Here is a 21,473-nt window from a genome sequence, read left to right as displayed (position 1 = left end):
TTTTGTTTTATTTTCTGTGTAGCTTTCTTTTTCATCCTCAAAAAAATGAATGAAATAAAAGCTAAACTGAGAGAAACTTGCCTCGGGGCATTTATAAACATGTATAAATTTAATGGGATATGGAATAGAAAAGTTGCAATTTTTCACGTCTACGGAGAAAAAAATGTAATAGAGAAAACATCCGCTTGTACCTTATTTCATGTTTTGCCAAAAATTCATGAATAATTTCCAGAGCCAATAATCCACGGCATAATTTCCGGTGCCAATAATTCACGTGTAATTCCCGGATTTCAAGGAATTCCAATTGAGTAGCCACTCTGATATTGTGCAGCAAATTATACTACATACATAATTCATTTTTCATATCAACAAGTAATATTTTCTAACAACACAAGTGCAGTATTATAATAATTTGTAAATAATTTTGAAAATGATATAAAGAAATGAAAATTTGTTTAGAAAATTAATATTTGGTTATTACGGTTCTTGTAAAATTTTGTTTCTAACGATTGTATCTAATCAGTATTTTTCGGGAATTTTGTACCAAATTAAGTCTTTTTGCAACCTATTTTAGGATTTTTCGAGCCTAATTTAGGAACCTAAACTCACTTTTTAGAACCTAAATATCCGAGGTCTACTTATCACATATTATCAAGGTGTTACGCCGTGTTTACATGTTGAAGTCAACTCAGCGGCTTAAACCCATTAGCACAGCAAGATGATATAAGATACCAGATCAATGCAGCAGATAACAGGACAAATTGCCAAAGATACAGGTAAATGTTCATTAGATGGCAACGCTGATAAGGTCTGTGAATCCACTACGTCACGAAGGAAATGAATGAGAGGCCGGTTCGTTGTTGGGGAGGGAGTGTAATTTCTCGGAAAAAGCACGCATGCTCAGTAGTTCGTTCCGTTGCATCAGCTGAGTGTCCGTGGTGCAGGTGGTGGCAGGTTGGAGCAGACTTGCTGAAAATCAATCGAGAAGACCGGAATTTAGGAGGTTCTGCTTCAATAATAGGTGAGTATAGTATTCAGAATAGCATGTGTCGTCTTTGTACGTTGTTTGATTTGTCAGAATACGTAACTCGTATTTTGTCAGAATATCGTTGTTTAACGAATGTATGCCGGTTCCTTACATGTCATTCACAGCAACAGTAAATATGTTGCCATAATTCACCTTACGGAACAGTAACTTTCGACTTACGAAACAACATTTCTATCGTTCTTGTTATGAAACGATGAGAAATTGTGTTGCGTTGTCTTCTTTCAAGTAAAGGTGCCTAAAAAGAATCACTTGCTGATTGAGTGACCGCGTTGGGCGCTGTTTTCTTGGGGGCGCGAAAATCGGTTGACGACCCGTTTTTAAGATTTCTTGTTAGTTCCAGACATCTCCGGGGGATGGGGTGGGAATCGTTATTCTTTTGTTATCTTTCAGGTCGAAGTGACGCATGACAAGGAACACGTATCACTTTGAAACGAACCTTCAGAAGTAAATGCATCCTTCGTACCGCAGTTACATGGCAGGCTTCGCGCACAGACACAAACACACGTGTCGATTGAAAGCTCCCTAAAGACGCCTCTCTAAGGTATGGATTCTCAACCGGTGTACCGTGACACGTAGAGATTCTGTCAGATTTTGAGGTGTAGGTAAAAGTAAAGTTCCCCCTGCATATAGCACCGTGCCATGAAGGCACATTTAGGGGATGTGGGGGTAGGGCCCAACACATTCTCGATCTCGGCCATTATGGAGGTGATATGATCAGCACCACGCTCCGGCCGCCTTTACCCCACAGGTACCCACTCATTCATTTGAAGCGAATGGACCCCAGAGCCGCTTTATGCGGGGACAAGGCCGGAAAAATTCCGACTTTAGATCACACACCCAGAGAATCGAACCAGAGTCTCCCGCGTGGTTGATAAATAAATCAGGTTTTGGATAATTACGAACACACCATTTCCTTTTGATCGTATTCTAAATGAAGTTGCAACACTGCAAGAAAATGACATTTAGGGCTAAATACTATCTTGCCCAAAGGAACATTCATTCTGTTTCGTGGTATTGATTGATTTGATTAATTTATTTCCCTTTTGTGCCACTTTTGGCTAAGATATTGATGAATGGTGGTGAGATGAAATGGTTGAAGAGACAATCAGAGACATAAACACAAGCCTCCTCTCACTAGCTCTGAGACCCGACGCCAGAGCCTCGTTAGCCCGCAAAATGCATTCCAGGGTGTATTACGTGGAACAGAGTTACACATTTGGATGTCTTCACAGAGGGTCACTCCTTATAACCCTATTTCGTGGTATTATTTGTGTTATTGTTAATGACCTCACATTTGGTTGGCTATTGCACTCGTTTACTGATTTACAAAACTAGTATTATTACCTAACTGTTCTTAAGTATTAATTTTCTTTAATTTAATTTCAAATCTTAATAAAATAGTAACTGCCCTAGGGGAATGGTAATCCTCAGTCTTCTTGGAAAATAATTAACGTCTTATCCAGTGGCGGCGATTAGGTGGGCAGTTACCCCCCCCCCAACTTTTTGCCACTTTTGCCTCCGCACTATGCTAAACCTTATCTACAAAGGAATATATACTGTCTTTGCGCCCAGAGTTTTGGTACCTTGCCCCCCCCCCCCCCCGGTTTGGAGCCTAATCGCCGCCATGATCTTATCCATTCAACTTAAACATTCCACCAGCGTTCTACAACAGTTTAAGTATTACGGTATCTTTGTAGGATAAACCACGTTCGGGTTAATTAACTAATAAAATAATAAAAACTATACATTTTGTTTTATATATTATATAAGTAAGGATGCATTTAGAGGGTGGTCTAAGGGGTCCGAACCTCCTCGAAAGAGTTGCCAAATACGAAACAGGTCCTCCGAATGCATGCTCATTTGGCCTAAGTATGTATTTTTGTGTGGTTTTTAGGGATATATTAAGTGTGATTGCTCTCCCGGAAAATATCCCTTTCCCTTCGTCTGTCTCGCCACCAGGTTTTTTTTTGTTATTATTCATCCAGAATTTTTCATTTTGGGGTAAGTTCGTGTTTAGGGGGTATAAGGGTACATTTAGAGCTTAAAAAGACCATAAATTGGGCTTTTGTGAAACATTTAGGGGGATGTTGAGGAAATTTTGGGGAGTGTTGCGGTGTGTGGATAAATCACTGGCGGGGGGGGGGGGGCACTTGACCCTCCTAGAATAAGAGAAAACTACGTTGTTTTTTTTGTATTTTATGTCCCTTCTTCCCTTCTCCCTCTCTTCTTTCTAGATTTTAATTCCCTCACTTTTTCAAACTCTTTTCTTCTTTTACCCCCCTCACACTCACATACACACTGTCGCTCTTTTCTTTCTCTCCCATTTATTTCTTTGTTGTATTTTTCCTCTCTCTCTCTCTCTCTCTCTCTCCGTCTCTTTCTCTTCATTGCTACTCTTATTCTTTTAATTCTCTCTATCGCTTCTTTTATTTTCACCTGCTTCTCTCTACAATCTTACGATGACCTGTAAAACATGACTCGCGCAAACTCCAATAATCTTTCTGATTTTGACCCATAGATGGACACATGTGCCCGCCCGTGAGTGGTGCAAGTTTTAACATAACTCTTGTTGTGGAAACTTGGAAATTTGATTTGTGACCTTGAGAGTATCGATTCTGCATCGAATTGTAACACCAGAAATGTCGATAGAGTTAGACTTACATGTTTTGAATACAAGACATTTTTCTATGTCTTGGCAATTTCACAATGAATTTCACTACTCTACGTTTAAACGATTTCAGCTGATTTTGTTTGACATGTACGTGTTTTCTACATACACAGATACAGGATTTCAAACATGTAACACACACAAACACTCACACTCACACTGTGTGTTTGTGTCTGGATGAGTGCGTGCATGCAAATTAAACAGTTTAATGTTTTTAAAAAGTGGCAAATGAAATATATTCATTATACAATTGCAAGTGCATAAGAGTTGAAAATGATATGAACGTTCTGTGTGATGTGAACCACGTTCGTCAAAGACAGTTTCGAGAATTCGTAGAAAGATCGACTAACAGGGAAATTGCAACCACTTATCTCCTCCCTCCAAGAAATAGAATTCCCCTGAGGATATATATTTGAAACCGGAAATTTTCCTTTAGGCGGACTCAAGTATCGGAAAGAAGGGGGAATTCCACTCATTCCTCCCAGTAAATACCTCTGCTTCCCACACAAAACGTCATAAACATTGTAAAAGGTCAAGGCCACAAAATCAATGTTTATACAGGATTAAATATACGTTATACAGGATGTCCAGTAAAATAAATCACCTGTTTTAATTTTCCTACTACTGTAAAAACAAATGTGTCTCCTTTTTTATTATTATTATTATTATTATATAAAGAACGATAAATTGCTTCAATACGAAAGTGTATGTGTTGGAATCAGTACCCTACACGCCACTTCGAATAATACAGCACAGATAATTAGGGATAGTAGGGAAAGAAGAAACGATATTTGGTGCACACATATAGAGTCCATTTATAAATAGTATACGTTTTGGCTTGGTACATTCTGAATAAGTCGCCAAAGCAATTTGAATTTGGTCTCGCATAGATTTTACAAACCCCACACTGACATGACGGGATATAGATCCAGTCCCGATTAACCTATCTACGCCTAAAGTGGATTTAAACTAACTTCGACAAACTTTTAACTTTACAAATGCCTGTTCTTCGTTCTCATTTTTGTACTGACACTGGTTGTTTCCTTCCCCTTTCGATTTTTAAACATGGTTTGGTTACTGTACGTTCCTGGCAGATAATTATCAATGACGCTGTCAAACCTAATTCACAGTAATTACACTAAAGTTGCTGACCAAGGCAGTTTATTAAAAATCAAAAACACTTTAAACGTAACGTTTCTTCCTCAGACGAACTAAACTAAAGTGTTACTAACTCACAGCTATAATGAAAGCCACCACCAACTGACCTTGGTGGTGGTTATTTACAGCAGTGTAACCTTGGGACCTATATTCTGGAAGGGGGTGGGGGGAGAACATGAACCTCAGACTCCAGAAGGTTTTACAAAATACCTCTAAAGTAAGTTTTTTTTTTAAAAAAATGGAGGGGGAGGACGCCCCCTTGTCCCCGCCAAGATTACGCTTATGGCTATTTATTTCTACCAATCGTGTTCCTGGGTCATTCTCTGCTGGGAGTGCACTGCTGAAAAAAACCACGTCATCTCAGTAGGCTGCATACACGAAATAGCTACGTCACTCTTCTGTTTACTACTTTCAGTAATAAACGATAATATTGAATGACGATCTATATTCACAGATAAGAGCAAGTCATATTTGCTAGTATATTTATCTAAATTAATAGTATATCTATTTTAAGGTTGTCCCGTATCTACATGAAATCTTAACTTTCTTTAATGATCACATACAGGATGAATTATCCATTATGGCATAACCGAAACGTTTTGTGATAATATTTTATTGCAGTTATAATGTACATACATTCATTTCTTTAGTAGAGTGATTTTCAAAATACCATTAATTTGTTTTCTTTCTATTCCATGTTTCACCATGCCTTGCGACGTATTTTTCCTTTTCGGGGACGAAAATGGTAAGTAAAACCGTGTATTATTTTCCTTTCTATTTTGAGCAAAGGTGATAAGATAAGTCTTCAGATTTTCCATTACATGTACTTCCTATCATATGTTTTTGTTTCAACGTGGTGTCCAGTTTAGGTGAGATTACATCATGCTTACCTTTCGAAATTTCTTGCTCAGTCGATTTGTAATAAATGAGTAAATGGAGTAGTAGTTGTTGTTGAGTTGGTGTTTTAAGTCCACTTTGTGCACAGTAAGGCTAATCGGGACTGGACCTACAGTTTAAAGTGGGATCCGAACCACTATGTGCCTCCACTGAGTATCGAACTCGGGACTCCTTTATTACAAGTCGACGACGCTACCACTGCATCATCGGGGAGGCCTAAATGGAATAGTAGATGTCCTCGCACATCTGAATTTATTACGTCACTAGCTTTGTTCACTATTATTAGGATTTACTACACAGTGCATGTGATAACTTGAAGCACGTAATTTTCACTAAATATTAATTTTGTTCCTGTGAACAGATTGGGAAGCTTTCGGTACAGAAGTTTGTTTCGGAGTACCACAATCACATTGTTGTGTCCAGGATTTTGGAAAGGGGGGGGGGGATGACGTACAATTTCTTAAGTAGTCAGCCCTCGTTTGGCGTTCTTTCTTGTTTAGGAATACTGGGTCAAAGGAGGGGGTTGACTCTCACCAATATTCCTTTGGGCACTGCACAATCATTAAATGTTAAGAAATTCCGATACAAGAAGAAATAAGGGAGAGTAGTGGAGGCACATGGTTCGGTTCGGATCCCACTTCAAACTGCGGATCCAGCCTATCTACGTATAAAGCGATCTTGAAGCAAACTTCAAGGAGGAAGGGAAAGAAGAGAATATGGAACATTGTGAAGAAAGTTATTTGGGAATAAGAAATAAGTAGCTATCCTAGAAAAGAAACCAGGAAAATAATATAGGGTGGAACTCGGAACATCAAAGAATGAGGTGTTTTACGAGATATACTGCATGTTAGTGTGTGTGTGTGTGTGTGTATATATATATATACCACCTCAAAAGATTTCGAATCAGTAGTCTTGCACGTATCAGCACCAGATTGCCGCGCGGCAAAATTATCGTGTAACAGTAGTCAGTCTGTCCAGAAAGCAAACAGATTGCAACTCGAACATCTGGGTAGTATGTTATTTCCTGATGGATCCGCTGGAAGCTGATTCGTGTATTAGGGTGTTAGGTTCTCTTCAGTCGGGTTTTGTACTGCGCAGGCGCCACTCTCTTGGCTTATCCACAAAATATCCCGTGAGAGATAAACATAACTTGCGGCTCAGAAAGCCGCATTGCAAAACAATGTGGGTGACAGATTCCCGTGCTGCAATCTGGAGAAATATTCGGCTCTAGTTTATACAATATTCTATATTATGTATTGCCTTCAGCATTATCTCATAACAAAACTTAGTAGATATACATTCCCGACTACCGTATGTGGAACACCCTGTATGAAAATAGAGGAGACATGTCTGAGGTGGTAGGGTACATGAGTTAAAGTTACTCGCCTGATTTTAATCTTCTGCTATATGACCTACATGTTAAAATATTACTTCTTCACCTTTAACCCAATGAAATAGCAGAAGTTTTCGAAGAATGCAACCGTGTTAAATGTCACACTCATGCAGCGTTGCCTGTCAGTTATCCTGCTTTATCATTGTTTACAACTGTCTTGAGCAAGCTGATAAAAATCAGGTTTCGTTGTGTCAAAAGCTGTTGGCTAATCGCGGAAAGGAACAGTTGAATGTCAAGCACTGCTCGGAGCTAGTGCATTCGTAATCTGTTCTGTAAAAGCACCCCACGTTCAACTCGCTGGATAATCTCGATTCTATTTTTGGTGAGTGATTTGTACATGAATTCTTTATTTTAGCTCATAAATATTTCGTTAAACGATTTCGGGTAGACGTATGTGTAATTTAAGCACTTGCGTAGTCTAGTTTAAATAGTTTTGACAGTTTTCATTTGGCCGAATGTATATTTATGATGCATTCGTTTGTGTGGTTATTTAAAGACGTTAACTTGGCATTTTGTAAGTAGTCGCTAACCATGTTAATGAAAGTAAATGGGAAAATGTGACAGCCGTATACTATATTTGAATAGGACAGAGTTCTTTTTCATACTTCACATGATTCACACCAAACCTGGTTTAAATATCATGTTGAAGTTTTGGAACAGGCCCATGTTGCCTGTATTACCGAGCGCTTTAAACGGCCAACGTACAAACATTCAATCTCACCACAGAAAGTTCCGAGTTTGAGTCCCGCCCGGTATATGAGCGTTCCTTTACCAGTGGTCATCAATTATCTAATCATGATTCACCCTCATTGTTGCGAGTAGTCTAAAGAGGAAGTAAAGTCGTGTCCATCTGTTCATCCCCCTATGCTAACTACAGTTATCTCGGAAATTATGGTACTGCCGTATGTAGAACATTTAGTGAACAGATAGATCTAAGAAGTGTGTGATTTAAGCTTTTTGCTTTGGGAGAATGCTAGAAAATGTACTGTTTTGGGAGGGGCAGTAAAATTATTATTGGTATTCATGGACGTCCGCATGATTTTTCCAGGGGGTGCAAAGGGGGTATATTTTCCCCATAATAGTGATGCCTCCTCAAAAAACATTGCTTCAGTCTGAAATTATCATGTTCCTTCAACGCCCTTAATAATTAATGTAAATTACTGTGACTGAAATGGAATTATGTGTGAAATAAATAATTTTTAGGTGGACATTCATTTGCCCACCACCCCCTTCCAGACGTCAATGTTGGTATTACTGACGAGGATAAAACTGAATTTTAAATCGTTCATTTTGTCACAGTAATCTTTTCCCCGGGTATTCACCATTCCACTCCTGGCTTTATTAATATTTATTTTTAGATTATTGTTGGGTTTTTGAAAGAAGTGTTTCTCCCAAAATTTGTCATTGTCGTTGCTCAGCAAATTTTCGTCGACGAGTTGACGTTCTTTTGCTCTTCCCCTGTTCTCTTGAGACTGTTGATAGAGTTGGTGAGTTGCGCTGCATATTTTTTTTTCAATACAGTTTTTCTGCAACCAACGCCTTTAAAACCTAATTAACAATATATATTAAACGTAAACTATATAGTTACGTTTACCGAGTGTAATAATATAGTCATTCGGTTCCCCAATTTGTATTAATTGGCATTTTTTTTCGTTGGTCAATATGCAGCATGCCAATGAAAGTTAGCACGTACCAAATTAATTTAATAATAAATAGGTTTGCTCGGGATATCAGCCAGGTGATTTGCGGAGGCTTCAATAGAGCCTAGGAAGCATATCCGGAAATCACCGCCAGGAAATCTTGGAAGATTAATAATGTTGACGACGTGCGCAAACTTCAAGGTTTCATTATATCCAGTGGTTGGCAATTAATTTCAACTTAATTTTATAATTGCCTACAATCCTAGACACAATCGAAGTGTTACTACTCTTTTATGATAATAACATAAATTGTGCTACGTAAGCATTGGGTAGATATTTTAAGAGTATTTAGCACATGCAACGTCCTTGAAGCAGTGTAGATAAAAAGTATTATAACACCATTAAGCCTTGTTTCCATGATTATGAAAAACTAAATATGCTGACCAAGGCAGTAATTTATTTTATAAAAACATAAACTAAATCGTAACGTTTCAACCTTCTAGCAAGGTCTTCATCAGACTCTGTATCAAGTACAAGAGTAACAAGATACACAAAAAGGCCATTATATATACACACACAAACATTACTCCCTCCAGACTATTAGAAAGTTGTAAGGAACTTTCTATCAGGTGGCTTTCACTTTCCAACTGTACTTTCACCTAAAAGGCTAAACATAATTACTTTCATATAGAATGTGAAGAGATATTCAAATATAATATCTCACGCTCTTTTTCCATCATTTTTTTTTCCCTTCTCCTCTCCTCTTTCTCTCTTGTCCTTTCCACTCTTTCTAACACCTTCTTCCATTCTTTGTTTAACTTCAGTCCCCCATTCCAGTTCATTATGTCTTCACCTTTCTTCTCTATTTCCTTGGCTTCCTTCCATTTTCTCACTAGCATTCTCTTCTCCCTTCCTATCTGCTTAGCCTCATCCCACTCTATGTCATGTCCTGTTTCTCTCGTGTGTTTAAATATTGCATTTCTCTCTCTGTTAAGTCGTACATCATCCCTATGTTGTTTTAACCTGTCTTTCAGCCTTTTTTTCGTTTCTCCTATGTACACACTCTGACATTCTTTACATTTCACTTCGTAGATAATCCCTTCCTCTTCCTCTTCTCTGTTCTCCTTTTTCTTGCTTGCATTCCTCGCTATTCCTAAGATGCTTCTCCCTCCCTTCCTGTAAGTTTTAATTCCCGCTTTCCTAAGCACTTTGCATATCTTTTCTGTGGTCTTCCCCATACTCTTTATTCCAAACCATCTCTCCTCTTTTTCTTTCTCTTCCAATTCTCCCTTTCCTCTTTTCTTCCTTCTTCTGTTTATGTCCAGTCTATCCTGCTTCTCATAGCCATTCTTTTCCAGCTGTTTCCATAGGCTATTTATTTTGCCTTCTTTTTCACATTCTTTCATGCATATTTTCTTGATTCTGTCCTCCATATTCTTTATAAAATTTCTTTTTGTCACCTCACTTACATCACTTCTTTTGTGGCAGAATACCCCTGCTGCACACTTCTTCTGATGCCAAGCGGTTTCAATTTCTTGTCCTCTCTTCTTTTGCATCAATATATCTAGGTAGCTTAATTTGTCTTCTTCTTCTATTTCAAGTTCCAATAATATCCCTCTTTCTTCATCTTGTATTTCTTTGGCAAAAATGTCGAGCTGCCTCTTCGTTCCCTTCCATATGCCAAAACAATCGTCCACATATCTGCAAAACAGAATTATTTTGTCACCTCCTTTTTCTATCACTTTCTTTTCCCATTCATTCATAACCAATTCAGCCAATGCTGGGCTTAGGCTAGACCCTATATTTAGTCCTTCACTCATTAACATTATTTTATCTCCCATTATACTGTAACCGTTATTCCAAATGGTTTGCAGCGCCTTCACTACCCTTTCACTATCCCATTCTCCTATAATTTCTTGTCCCATTCTCTTTTTAATAATGTCCAAAACGTGTCCCCTCTTGATGCTCGGGAACATACTTTTCACGTCTAAGCTAAACATTGTCGTCTTCATCTCATTTAACTTAAGTCCTTTTATGAGGTCTACTACTTGTTCACTGTTCTTAACTGCTCTGCTTTCTTGCTGTGTTACTAACACTTCAATAACTTTCTTTAATTTCTTTTCCAATGGTTCCAAAATATTGTTTCTGCAGTTCATTACTGGTCTTAACTTTATCTCTTCTTTGTGTATCTTTGGAAAGCCTTTCAAACTAGGTAGTCTTCCTGTCTCCTTTATGCATTTCCTGAAGCCTCTCCTCCTACAGTCTTTTATGACCCTTTCTTTTATAGTTTGTTCTTCTCCTGTTCCACAAATCTCCTCATATCCATTTTCTTTTAGGTCTTCAAACTTCCTCTCGTACCATTCTCTTTCCATCACCACAATTGCTCCTCCTTTATCTGCCTGCTCTATCACCACATCATTTCTTGTCTTGATTTTCTTCATCCCTTCCCTTTCTTTTTGACTCAAATTATCTACTTTTCCTTGTTTTCCCATTTCTTTCTTCAGTATGGCTGCTGTTCTTCTTCTAATCTTGTCCCTTTCTGGTTCTTCTTTTATATGGAGCACTGCTTCTTCAATGTCATATATAACTTCCTCATAATCTACATTTCTTTCTTTAACTTTGAAACCTCTTCCTAGTTTTAAAAAAGCTTCCTCTTCTTTTGTTAGGTTCACATTCCCTATTACCACAACTCTTCTTCTGGTATCCTCCTCTTCTCCTCTTTCTTCTTTCCATCCTAGTCCCTCTCCTGGAATGGGGAATGGGGGACTGAAGTTAAACAAAGAATGGAAGAAGGTGTTAGAAAGAGTGGAAAGGACAAGAGAGAAAGAGGAGAGGAGAAGGGAAAAAAAAATGATGGAAAAAGAGCGTGAGATATTATATTTGAATATCTCTTCACATTCTATATGAAAGTAATTATGTTTAGCCTTTTAGGTGAAAGTACAGTTGGAAAGTGAAAGCCACCTGATAGAAAGTTCCTTACAACTTTCTAATAGTCTGGAGGGAGTAATGTTTGTGTGTGTATATATAATGGCCTTTTTGTGTATCTTGTTACTCTTGTACTTGATACAGAGTCTGATGAAGACCTTGCTAGAAGGTTGAAACGTTACGATTTAGTTTATGTTTTTATAAAATAAATTACTGCCTTGGTCAGCATATTTAGTTTTTCATAAAAAGTATCATTAAAGGAAAGGCCGAACAGCATGCCATGCTTTCTTTACCTCAGACAGCTTTGTCCATCGACAACTTCTGGCGGAGAAGCATGTGGCGAAATGAGAGACTTGAATTAAGTTCAGTGTATGAACATATGAGCTAATCTGAACTGGACCTACAGTTTAAAGTGCGATCCGAACCACCATGTGTCTCCACTGGGTATCGAACCCGGAACCCCTTGATTACAAGACAACGACGTTATCACTACGTCATCGGGGAAGACAGAGACTTGACGCGAACTCTCCTCTCCTGTTACAAGTTCTCCGCACTTTCAGATCCGATTGTTAGCTTTAGCAACCTTTCAAGAACTATCTAGAAAGTAATAATAATCCGTGGCTCGACAGCCCTGGAAGGGTCTTGGCCTATCTATAGAAAGTTTCGATTACATATTAAAAGCTGCGTGTTCCTTTCGCGCCTTCTGTTGCAGTCAGCATTCAGTTCAAATGTTTAATGGTAAGAAATAGATCAAACTTTCAGCTATGCAGAATTCGAATAATAATAGCCTATGTGTTTTTAATACGATAAAATATCAAATAACAACTTGAAAATCTACAGGGTGATTAACAAGTCCGCCACGATAGCTAGAAACACTAATTATCGTTATCATTTTTTAATTTCCATAGTACAGTACGGTTTTGCAATAACGTGCACGTTGCAACAAGACATTTTCCATTCTCATATTTCCAACAACTTTCCCCCTTTTCCATTTTTCACTATCTGCAATAATAACGAATACAAGACTTTTGAAGCCCCCTGTAGTTAGGGGAGTTAAAAAATTCCAGCCCTGGCAGGTATAAAAATTTACTTTTGTTACCAATGACGTTTTCCTCACGTTCCGATGTTACAAGACACCAGTGGCTCTGGATTTGAGTCCTGAGCAAAGGATCCCATCATCTCAGGCACGTATCCAGGAATTCCTTTGGGGGGGGCTCAACACAATTGTATGTTTAAGGCCAGTGGTGGCGATTGGGTACAAAAACAGGCGGGGGGGGGGTGCAAGAAAAGTTTACTTTCTCTTGGTAGACAAGGCTTAGCATTAAGAGGCCAGTGCGGAGGCAAAAAAATGGGGAACAAATATCCCCTAAATCGTCGCCACTGTATAAGGCTGCCATTTTAATCAGAGCGTGAAATTGGAACATTTTTTTACCACTCGACTCCTCTGTTTCCATACATTAACATTGTGTGCCGGAACCATCTCAGTATCTGTGTTTGTCCATTTCATCTCATCAGGCATCAAAACATCTATGGTGTCTTTTCGAAGCTGTTACCCACGCATGGGATGGACAATCCACTCGACAACGCGAGATTCAAACTGTGGGCTGCGAACTGGACGCAGAAAGTTCTCGAATATTTATCTCTGATTCGAGCCTGAACACCACTACTGTGTCTTGCCCTGCCATGTTTGCAGTTCTCGGGCCCCCTCATCCCCACCTTGGATACTTGCTATTAACAATAACAGGGATATAGAACATTCTTCGTTTTGCTTCGATAATTATTCCTCTCCTTAAATTATCGTCACACTATTTTATTTCACACCACAAGAAACCCAAAACCTCATTTTATCTAGTGTAAATCGAAAACTTTGGGGGGTGCTTGAGCCCCCTAAGCCCCCCCTGGATACGTGCCTGCATCATGTTCATCATAGTTAATCCTGAGTAATTAACGTAGAGATTCATGAAAGCTATGTAAAGAGCCAAAAATAGAAATAGACGTACCAGAAACTTCTCGATAATGCTGTTGAGTAATGTAATTCTGATTACTTCACAGTATATTTTGTATTGCATTGCGCCGCGTTGTATTTGCTTTTTAAGGTAGCTTTTCTATGTCTTTAGCTTAATTACGATAATGATTAAAGGGAATATACAAGTATGACAGAACTAGCACAATGAGATGCACATGTTCTGGAGGGTACGAAATCGTGAATGAATGGATTTATATACTTTCCCGTTCCTGCCACTTTTGGCTAATTGCGAAGTGTGCTTATAGTCACCGAGTATATTTCTATTTGTCGTCATTGAATGTCATTTGCACGAGAACCGTGGTTGTCCAGTCGGCAGTCGGTATATGGCGTCTGATTGCTACGCAGGAGATCCAGGGTGGGTGCATGGTCGTAGGCAGGAAGAAGTTGGGGGGGGGGGGGTCACTCATAATTGTTTCCATGGGCGTCCCAAGAAATTTGAATAATAGAAATAATAATTGTTAATATAATAATAATAATAATAATTTTTAAAATTTCATAAACTAATTAATTCCAAACGTACGTATTATTATTATTATTATTACAGTCCTTATATCCTTGAGGAGACTTTTCTACTCTATCCATCAGAAGTGTGAATATATGCAGCACAACTGTTTTTATTTATTTATTTATTTATTCTTACGTTTCATGCAGTGTGTACTGAAATGCACAGGTATTATATTTTGTTATTAAATTTTAGGTACCTCAAGAAAAAGCTTTACAAGTAAGAGAGAAATTTTAGTCATAAAGTTTACGATGTTTGACCATTCACATAAAACTTAATTTTTGAAATTTTGAAAAATGTGGATCCAGTTATTCTTTGGATTAAATGGTAAAACATAACCTGATACCTGTATTGTAATCTCAATTGTTTCGATCTAACACCGTTTTTCTTTAGGTATTCTGTTCGAATACAAACTAACTGGACTTTATTTCCATTATTAACAATACAACTAACAAACGTTCTGCTATTTTGTAATTTGCAATAAACGATGTCGATTGGGGGGGGGGGGGTTCTATGTACCAGTTCGATCCCACTTTCCGACGCTCATATTGTCCCTATACTACTTACCAAACAGCATTATACAACCACTATGCACTAAACAAGTATGTGTTTTATAGGACCGCATATAGGTTGAATGTATGTACTATATGGAACCGCTGGGTGAAGGATAGTGAGTGTAACACGCTACGAAGCTGGATATCCTAGGTTTGAACTCTTATAAAGGGGCAATTTAAAAGTTGGAACGGGAATTTTGGGACAATCACAAGGGAATTTTCAGTCTGATCCAGGAAGAGCACTGGAAAGAGGACAGCAGAAGTGAAAATGAAGGGGTCGCGGGTGCGGGGCTGCGATTCTGAGAATTAAATCAGTTTCGCTAAAATTTCAGAATTCAAAATGTTTGAAATTTTTAGCTCGATCGTTCCAGGATTGTCTCCCTGTTGTATTTTTGTGAAACTGCGAATACATTTTTGAAAATGTGTTACAAATTTCTGAACTTCCGTTAATCCAAAATGCCAGACGTTTTGGGGGGTTGAACCCTAAACCCCCCTCTAAATACGGCTTTGGATGGGTGATTTCAGGTGGAATTTTCCTGCAATGTCCTGGCTGATAATCCGAGAACACTTGTTTAAAATAAATGTGGATATCATTATTTGTGAACTGCAAATGGCAGATCCTGCAATTACAAATTCCTTTTCCGAATCGTTTCGCACATTCATAAACATCTTAAAGCTCTTCTTGTGGTTGTGTGCAATGTGCATTGCCAATCGAGTTCACATTTCGCAACATGGTAACAGAGCTTGAAGTCTTGTTTTTGGTGACAACGTCATCGACTATTTCTTGGCATCAGTGGCCTGGTTCCAGAAACGGGCAGGATGCACTATTTCTGTCTGCAGACGAAAAGATCTTATAAATGACATGGATAGATAACCGATAAACCACAGATCAATTGGCATTGTACCATAAACTGATTCTGACTGCACTTTGTTGTCATGGAAGCAAGCCTTGGGGGGGATTAGGTCAAAGGTAGTAGCTAGCTCTCTCTCTCTCTCTCTCTCTCTCTCTCTCTCTCTCTCTCTCTCTCTCTCTCTCTCTCTCTCTCTCTCTCTCTCTCTCTCACACACACACACACACACACACACACACACACACACACACACACACACAGACACAGACACGTCTCTTCAGGCCATGGTTGAGTCTCGTCTCGTCTCGTTAAAGAGGAATCCTGTCATGTGCTTCCATTCGTCAAATGCGTCATGTTCTCCTCTTTATCCAAAAGAAAAGCAATTCTAAATAACAAAAGTCAAATCACTGTTGCTCGTTCCTTCTTCTGTTTCAATCACACTTCTGATGCCAGTGTCAGATGAACAACCTCTTCTTCTCTTGATCAGAGCCAGATTAAGACCAGGGCCGTTCGTTATAGCTCATAAATTTGAATATAAAATTTTGCCAGAATCCAAAGTTGTTTATATTGATTGATTGATTTGTTTTATTTTATTTCGCTTTTCTGCCACTTTTGGCTAATTCCAAAGATGAGGAAGAATGGTGATAAGATGAAATGAATGAAGGACAATCACAAACACACAAGTACAGAACACAACACTTGCCCCTCGGCCATGAGTCCAGACGCCAGAGCCTCGCTAGACTGAAAAATGCAGTCCGAGTATAGTAAGTGGAAGGGAGGTTGGCATTTGGGTATCTATAGAAAGGGTAACCCCCTTGGACCCCAAAGTTGTTTATATATGTGACATAATCAAACATAATTTCGTTAATAACTTATTTTTTCAAAATGTCGTCGTCTTAGGAATGGTTTGATATTTATTTTAGGTATTTATTTTTTTATGAGACTTCATAGATGATTTATTTATTTCAGATTATTGGTTAAAATTCTATTTCATTTCACCACAAAATGCCACACTTCAGCAACAAGCTACACAGAATGAGCGACAAAATGGAATTCATTCGTCCAGACATTCAAAGCAAATGCACATGGGACAAAGAGACAGATAAAAAATCGCCCCACACCCGGCATTGCAGGTGAGATTTTGAATTTGCTGTAAAATGTTAGATATATATGTAGCTTTCATTTCAAAAACCTGAGAAATTCTATGTTGAAACACAATGATTTTGTGCTTGATTATTGTTTAATGATGCATGTGTTTATAATCAGAGTTTGGCAAGTTATTAAAAAAGTAACATATTTCATTGCAATTATCACTATTTTGCTTTCAAAATTAATGCATTACCCTTACTTCGTCATATGATAAAGATATTAACACAAGCTTTCCACCTGTTCTGTAGTGCAGGTTACCCCAGCGTAACTTTACATGCACTAGTTTCAAACAACACAACAAAGCATGTTTGGTCCTGTCAAATAAATCCTCCATTTCTGAATTTGCCAAGGTAACTCACGTAAAGTAATGCTAAGTAATGAAGTACCAAATACATGTTACTAATGCACCAAAAGTTGCATTACGTTACTCCACAACTTGATTTATAAGGTAGATACATGAAGATAGTTTTAGTTATAAAGTATAATATCAATCTATTATAAATTGTTATACTTGAAACTACAAAGCTATTGTGCTGTATTTTCAACTGTTTTTTGTTGCAGGAGAGAGAGAATGAAGATAATGCCAAATATTCTTTACAATATTGGAAATACACCAATGGTTAAGATAAACAATATTTCCAAGTCTTTTGGGTTGAAGTGTGAAGTATGTAAGTATGAGAGGATATTTGTTTATTTTTCAAAAGTAAATGTAAAATGTTCTTTAATTATATCTCAAATTCAAAGTTTTTGTCTGGAATGAAAAACGTTTTCAGTAAATGGATAGCAGGGAATGGTTTTCCTTTTCATTCCTTTTACCTTTTCACTTTATATTAAGTACAAAAAAATAATATAATATAAAGTTTGACCTTAATTGTTATGAAGCTATGATTTTTGGTAGTACTTTTTCAGTAATATATGTATTTGTGTGGGTGTGTGTATGCATGCATACTTTTGGAAACAAAGTAGCAGTAACTGTAATGGGATCCTTTTTAATTACTTCACATAAGTTGTAATGAAAATTTACTACTATGTTATACGAAGAAGAAAATAATAAACACTGTAATTTTTCTAGTGGCCAAATGTGAGTTTTTTAATCCTGGTGGAAGTATCAAGGATAGGATTGCTTTCCGAATGATTGAAGATGCTGAGAAAAATGGTGTATTGAAGCCTGGAAGTGTCCTTATTGAACCCACTTCAGGAAATACAGGTAATTTGTAGTATTTATACATGTGAGCGTTTTAGCCTAATGTTCAGTGGCGTCTCGTGGCCTCAAATTTGGCCGGGGCTTATTTTTTAAAGAATTTAAAATATAATGACAATTCACATGAATGACAAAAAATAGGTATTTTTTATCTTCTAGACTACAAAACTGGACTTACTTTTTTGAAAAAATTAAAAATGTAATGACAAATTACATGAATTACAAAAAAACGGGTATTGATCTTCTTCTAAACTACAAAACTGGACTTATTTTTTTAAAGAATTTAAAATATAATGACAATTCACATGATTACAAAAGAAACAGGTATTGTTGTGAAACATACCTTTCTACGAACGTTGACTCCTGTTCTTCTGCTCAGCAAATTTTGTTATTACTTTTTCGTTGAAGCCCTCTATGTTTGAATGTATTCTATCTCTATTGTAAGCAAGTGCCAAGGCATTTGGTCTGTCTTGTCCCATTGCATTTCTTAAGCAGGTTTTAATACGCTTCAATGTGCTGAAACATCGTTCAGATTCAGCTGTTTCCACTGGAGTTATTAAAACTATGTTTGTCATTTTTACTGTTTCTGAAAAGGTACCCCCTAAATAATTTTAAATAAAAAATGAATGCAATCTACTGATAGAGTTTATGTTTTTCAACTCTACACTACAATAAAGAACACGAAGTTCCCTCTTTAGTTTTCCCTCTTCTATGAAGGGATAATAAATCTGGGAAGATGCCTCTGTTTAAAGATTGTTCTCTTTCATGTCCTCGTAGAGCAAGTTCATGTCAACCACAGAATTTTAAGCAATCAATAATTCTATTTAATATATGCCTATTTTTCCGGACAAATTCATTGTGTCTTGTAATTGACAGCCTATGTCTTTCATCAATTTGTGTTTGAACATCAACCCTGCCAAACTCACTCAAACATAGCGAATGAAAGCCATCAAAACACTACAGAACAACATGCGCGATCGAACGCAACACATTGGAACTAGCCCCGAATCAGCACTCAAATCCATTGTACTCTCCCCTCCTCTCTCTGCTAGCATGTGACCTTCACTGTAGCGTAGGTGGGTGTAGGCCACGCCTTCCTTTGCGACGTGCCCCGGAAAACGATAATTGACATCAATGCCGCCAGGAGCGCTGTCGTACCCATTGCAACAGACGATGAATTTACTTGGGTAAAAATCGCCTTTTAAAAGACTGTGTGATAGTTATGCGTTATGGTGATTGATAATTACATGAATACGTCCATTTTTCTTTAGGGGCTAAGCCCCGGAAGCCCCAAGGGACAAGACGTCACTGCTAATGGTAGTGATACCTCTAGCAACTCGTAATCAAGGTTCCAGGTTTTGGTCTCTGCAGGAGGCAAAATCTGATATTAAACTGTAAGTTCAGTATACAAACAAACATTAGCATTTGAGAAAATTTTCATTTAAATGAAAATAGTATACATCTGTTTTTGAAAACTGTGGGTCATGATTCCCTGGGGTGTTGCCAGTGTTGATCTGGGGCATCATCCTGATTATGAAACATAAAAACTGATAATCTACCATGAAATGCAAAAAGAAGCTCTCCAGGCGCGGTTGGCCCTATAGCACACAGGATCAGTGAACCCCCACTAATATACGATAATCACCTTGAGAATGAACGATGTCTTTACATTTTCACATTATTTCGCTAAAATTTCTACACTATAAGTCATGTATTTGTGTCGTAACACGGCAAACTCTTTTGCTGAGAAGAAGAAACCGTGAATCGGCCACCCTGATACAGATCCTCAGTTGAACCCCAACAGGACAGGTCATGCCATTGTGAAAGCTTCGTGCGGGAGCAGAAGCTCGAGGAGGGAATAGGGCAAAATACATGGTAGAGGATATTGTAGAACCTATGTCTCCACCCAACGGTCATGCACAGTTCATTCTCTCGCAGAAGCCGCGGGACAAGGCTCCTTTCTCGCTGCTTCCTCCCTTCCAGTGTTGCTGTGTGGGGTTCAAGTTTGAAGCGCACACATTACATATTCAATCTTCTCTTGAACATCTTGGAATAAATGCAAGATTGTGGCAGAAATGGCTGAGTGGAAACAAATAAAAGTTGGAATTAAATGCAATGAATTAAAATTAAGGAGATACATTACCAAAATAGTTTGTGCATGCATTCAGAGGTTTTTCCTTAAAAGGTGGAAGCACTTCGGGTTTGCAAAAGATAAAGAATGGCATGAAGATGTGACTCACTGTCACTCGGTGTCAATGTCTCAAGTTTGTTAGTTTTTGAAGTGCTTGGATGGGCTTTACCTAGGTTATGTCATTTAATGCTGTAGGCGTTGCTGTCAGTTAAGAAATGACTGATAGAAATGCACATAATTAACGTAAACAAACTTCCTTGTGCACTGAAAAAAAGTGTGTGTGCTGGTCGACCAGCCCCAAATTTGAACAAAGCTGTCGCATATCAATGAAAGGGTCTCAGGTTCGATTTCTAGTATGCACATGCCATTAGTTGTCATTTCCCTTTAATAAATGTAGGACTACTTCTGATTAGTCAGCATGGACGTCTGGAAGGGAAAAAGGGGGCCGCCCCCATGGAAATTGCATGTCAACCAAAAATTATATATTACATGTATATAATTTAATTTCAGTCACAGTAATTTTTGGTAATTATTATAAAAGCGTTGCAGTAACTTCAGACTGAAGGAGTGTTTTTTGCCCCTCCTGGAAAAAAATATATTCCTTGCCCTTACTTGAGGACGTCCATGATTTTCCAACAAAACCCCACTTTAATTTATTATAGTTTCAGCCCTAAATTTATTCGCACACTCCTACTACAAAACCTTAATACTCCCAGATGAAAAAATTCTGGACAAAGCCCTCCCCCCATCCTTTTGTTAGGCGAAGGAAGTCTATTTGCGGAAACTGAATATGTGTCACATGACTTCAGTGAACCCCCAGGTAAATAATGCACAAGCCACACCTGAAGCTCGCCCATTCCAGTAAGATGCAAAAAGCTGTCCATATGTAAGATTCACATGAGAAGTGTTGCTGCTGTGACATTTATGCATTTGTTGGTGTATTAAATGTCAAATCTGAAGCCAATGCCTATCTCATTCAATATTTTCTTATACAATTCTGTAGTTTAATTCTGATTTTGCATTATTAAATTAAAACAATAGAAGCTAGTGATGTAAATGCATTTTTTTTATTTTTAAAAATATTACCAAACTGAATGTGGGAATTTGAAAAAAAATGTTTGGTACAGGGATGTCATATGGGAAATTTGGCATGTGAAGGATCACTCAGATTCTAATGTTTGGAAACCATTCGTTTTATATTATATTACAGTATAAAAGTTAATAATGAAGTATCAGAACACCACTTTGCCGTAAATAAAGACTTTTCTATTCCATTATAACCTCACAATCAGAACTAATAACAATACAACTATACATTGACGTATACATA

General features: G+C 37.9%; 1 protein-coding gene across 2 annotated transcripts in view; it reads left to right on the top strand.

The window, feature by feature from the left end:
• The first annotated feature begins 917 nt into the window (after nucleotides 1-917).
• Cbs (Cystathionine beta-synthase) overlaps nucleotides 918-21,473 on the top strand; it is a 37,874-nt gene continuing 17,318 nt past the window's right edge. The window contains exons 1-4 of one of the 2 annotated variants that reach the window (XM_083118852.1): nucleotides 918-1,021; nucleotides 16,682-16,795; nucleotides 17,373-17,479; nucleotides 17,884-18,018. In XM_083118852.1, the coding sequence (XP_082974978.1) occupies nucleotides 16,698-16,795; nucleotides 17,373-17,479; nucleotides 17,884-18,018 (340 nt within the window). In that variant the 5' untranslated portion in view covers nucleotides 918-1,021; nucleotides 16,682-16,697. Of the gene's footprint in view, nucleotides 1,022-7,346; nucleotides 7,487-16,631; nucleotides 16,796-17,372; nucleotides 17,480-17,883; nucleotides 18,019-21,473 lie in introns of those variants that run through there. The other variant, XM_083118851.1, reaches the window with a different exon arrangement.

This window comes from Lepisma saccharinum, chromosome 3 (assembly GCF_977018435.1).
Source record: "Lepisma saccharinum chromosome 3, izLepSacc3.1, whole genome shotgun sequence".
NCBI lineage: Eukaryota > Metazoa > Arthropoda > Insecta > Zygentoma > Lepismatidae > Lepisma > Lepisma saccharinum.
Note: the sequence above shows the minus strand (reverse complement) of the source record. Positions and strands in the feature narration are given on the sequence as shown.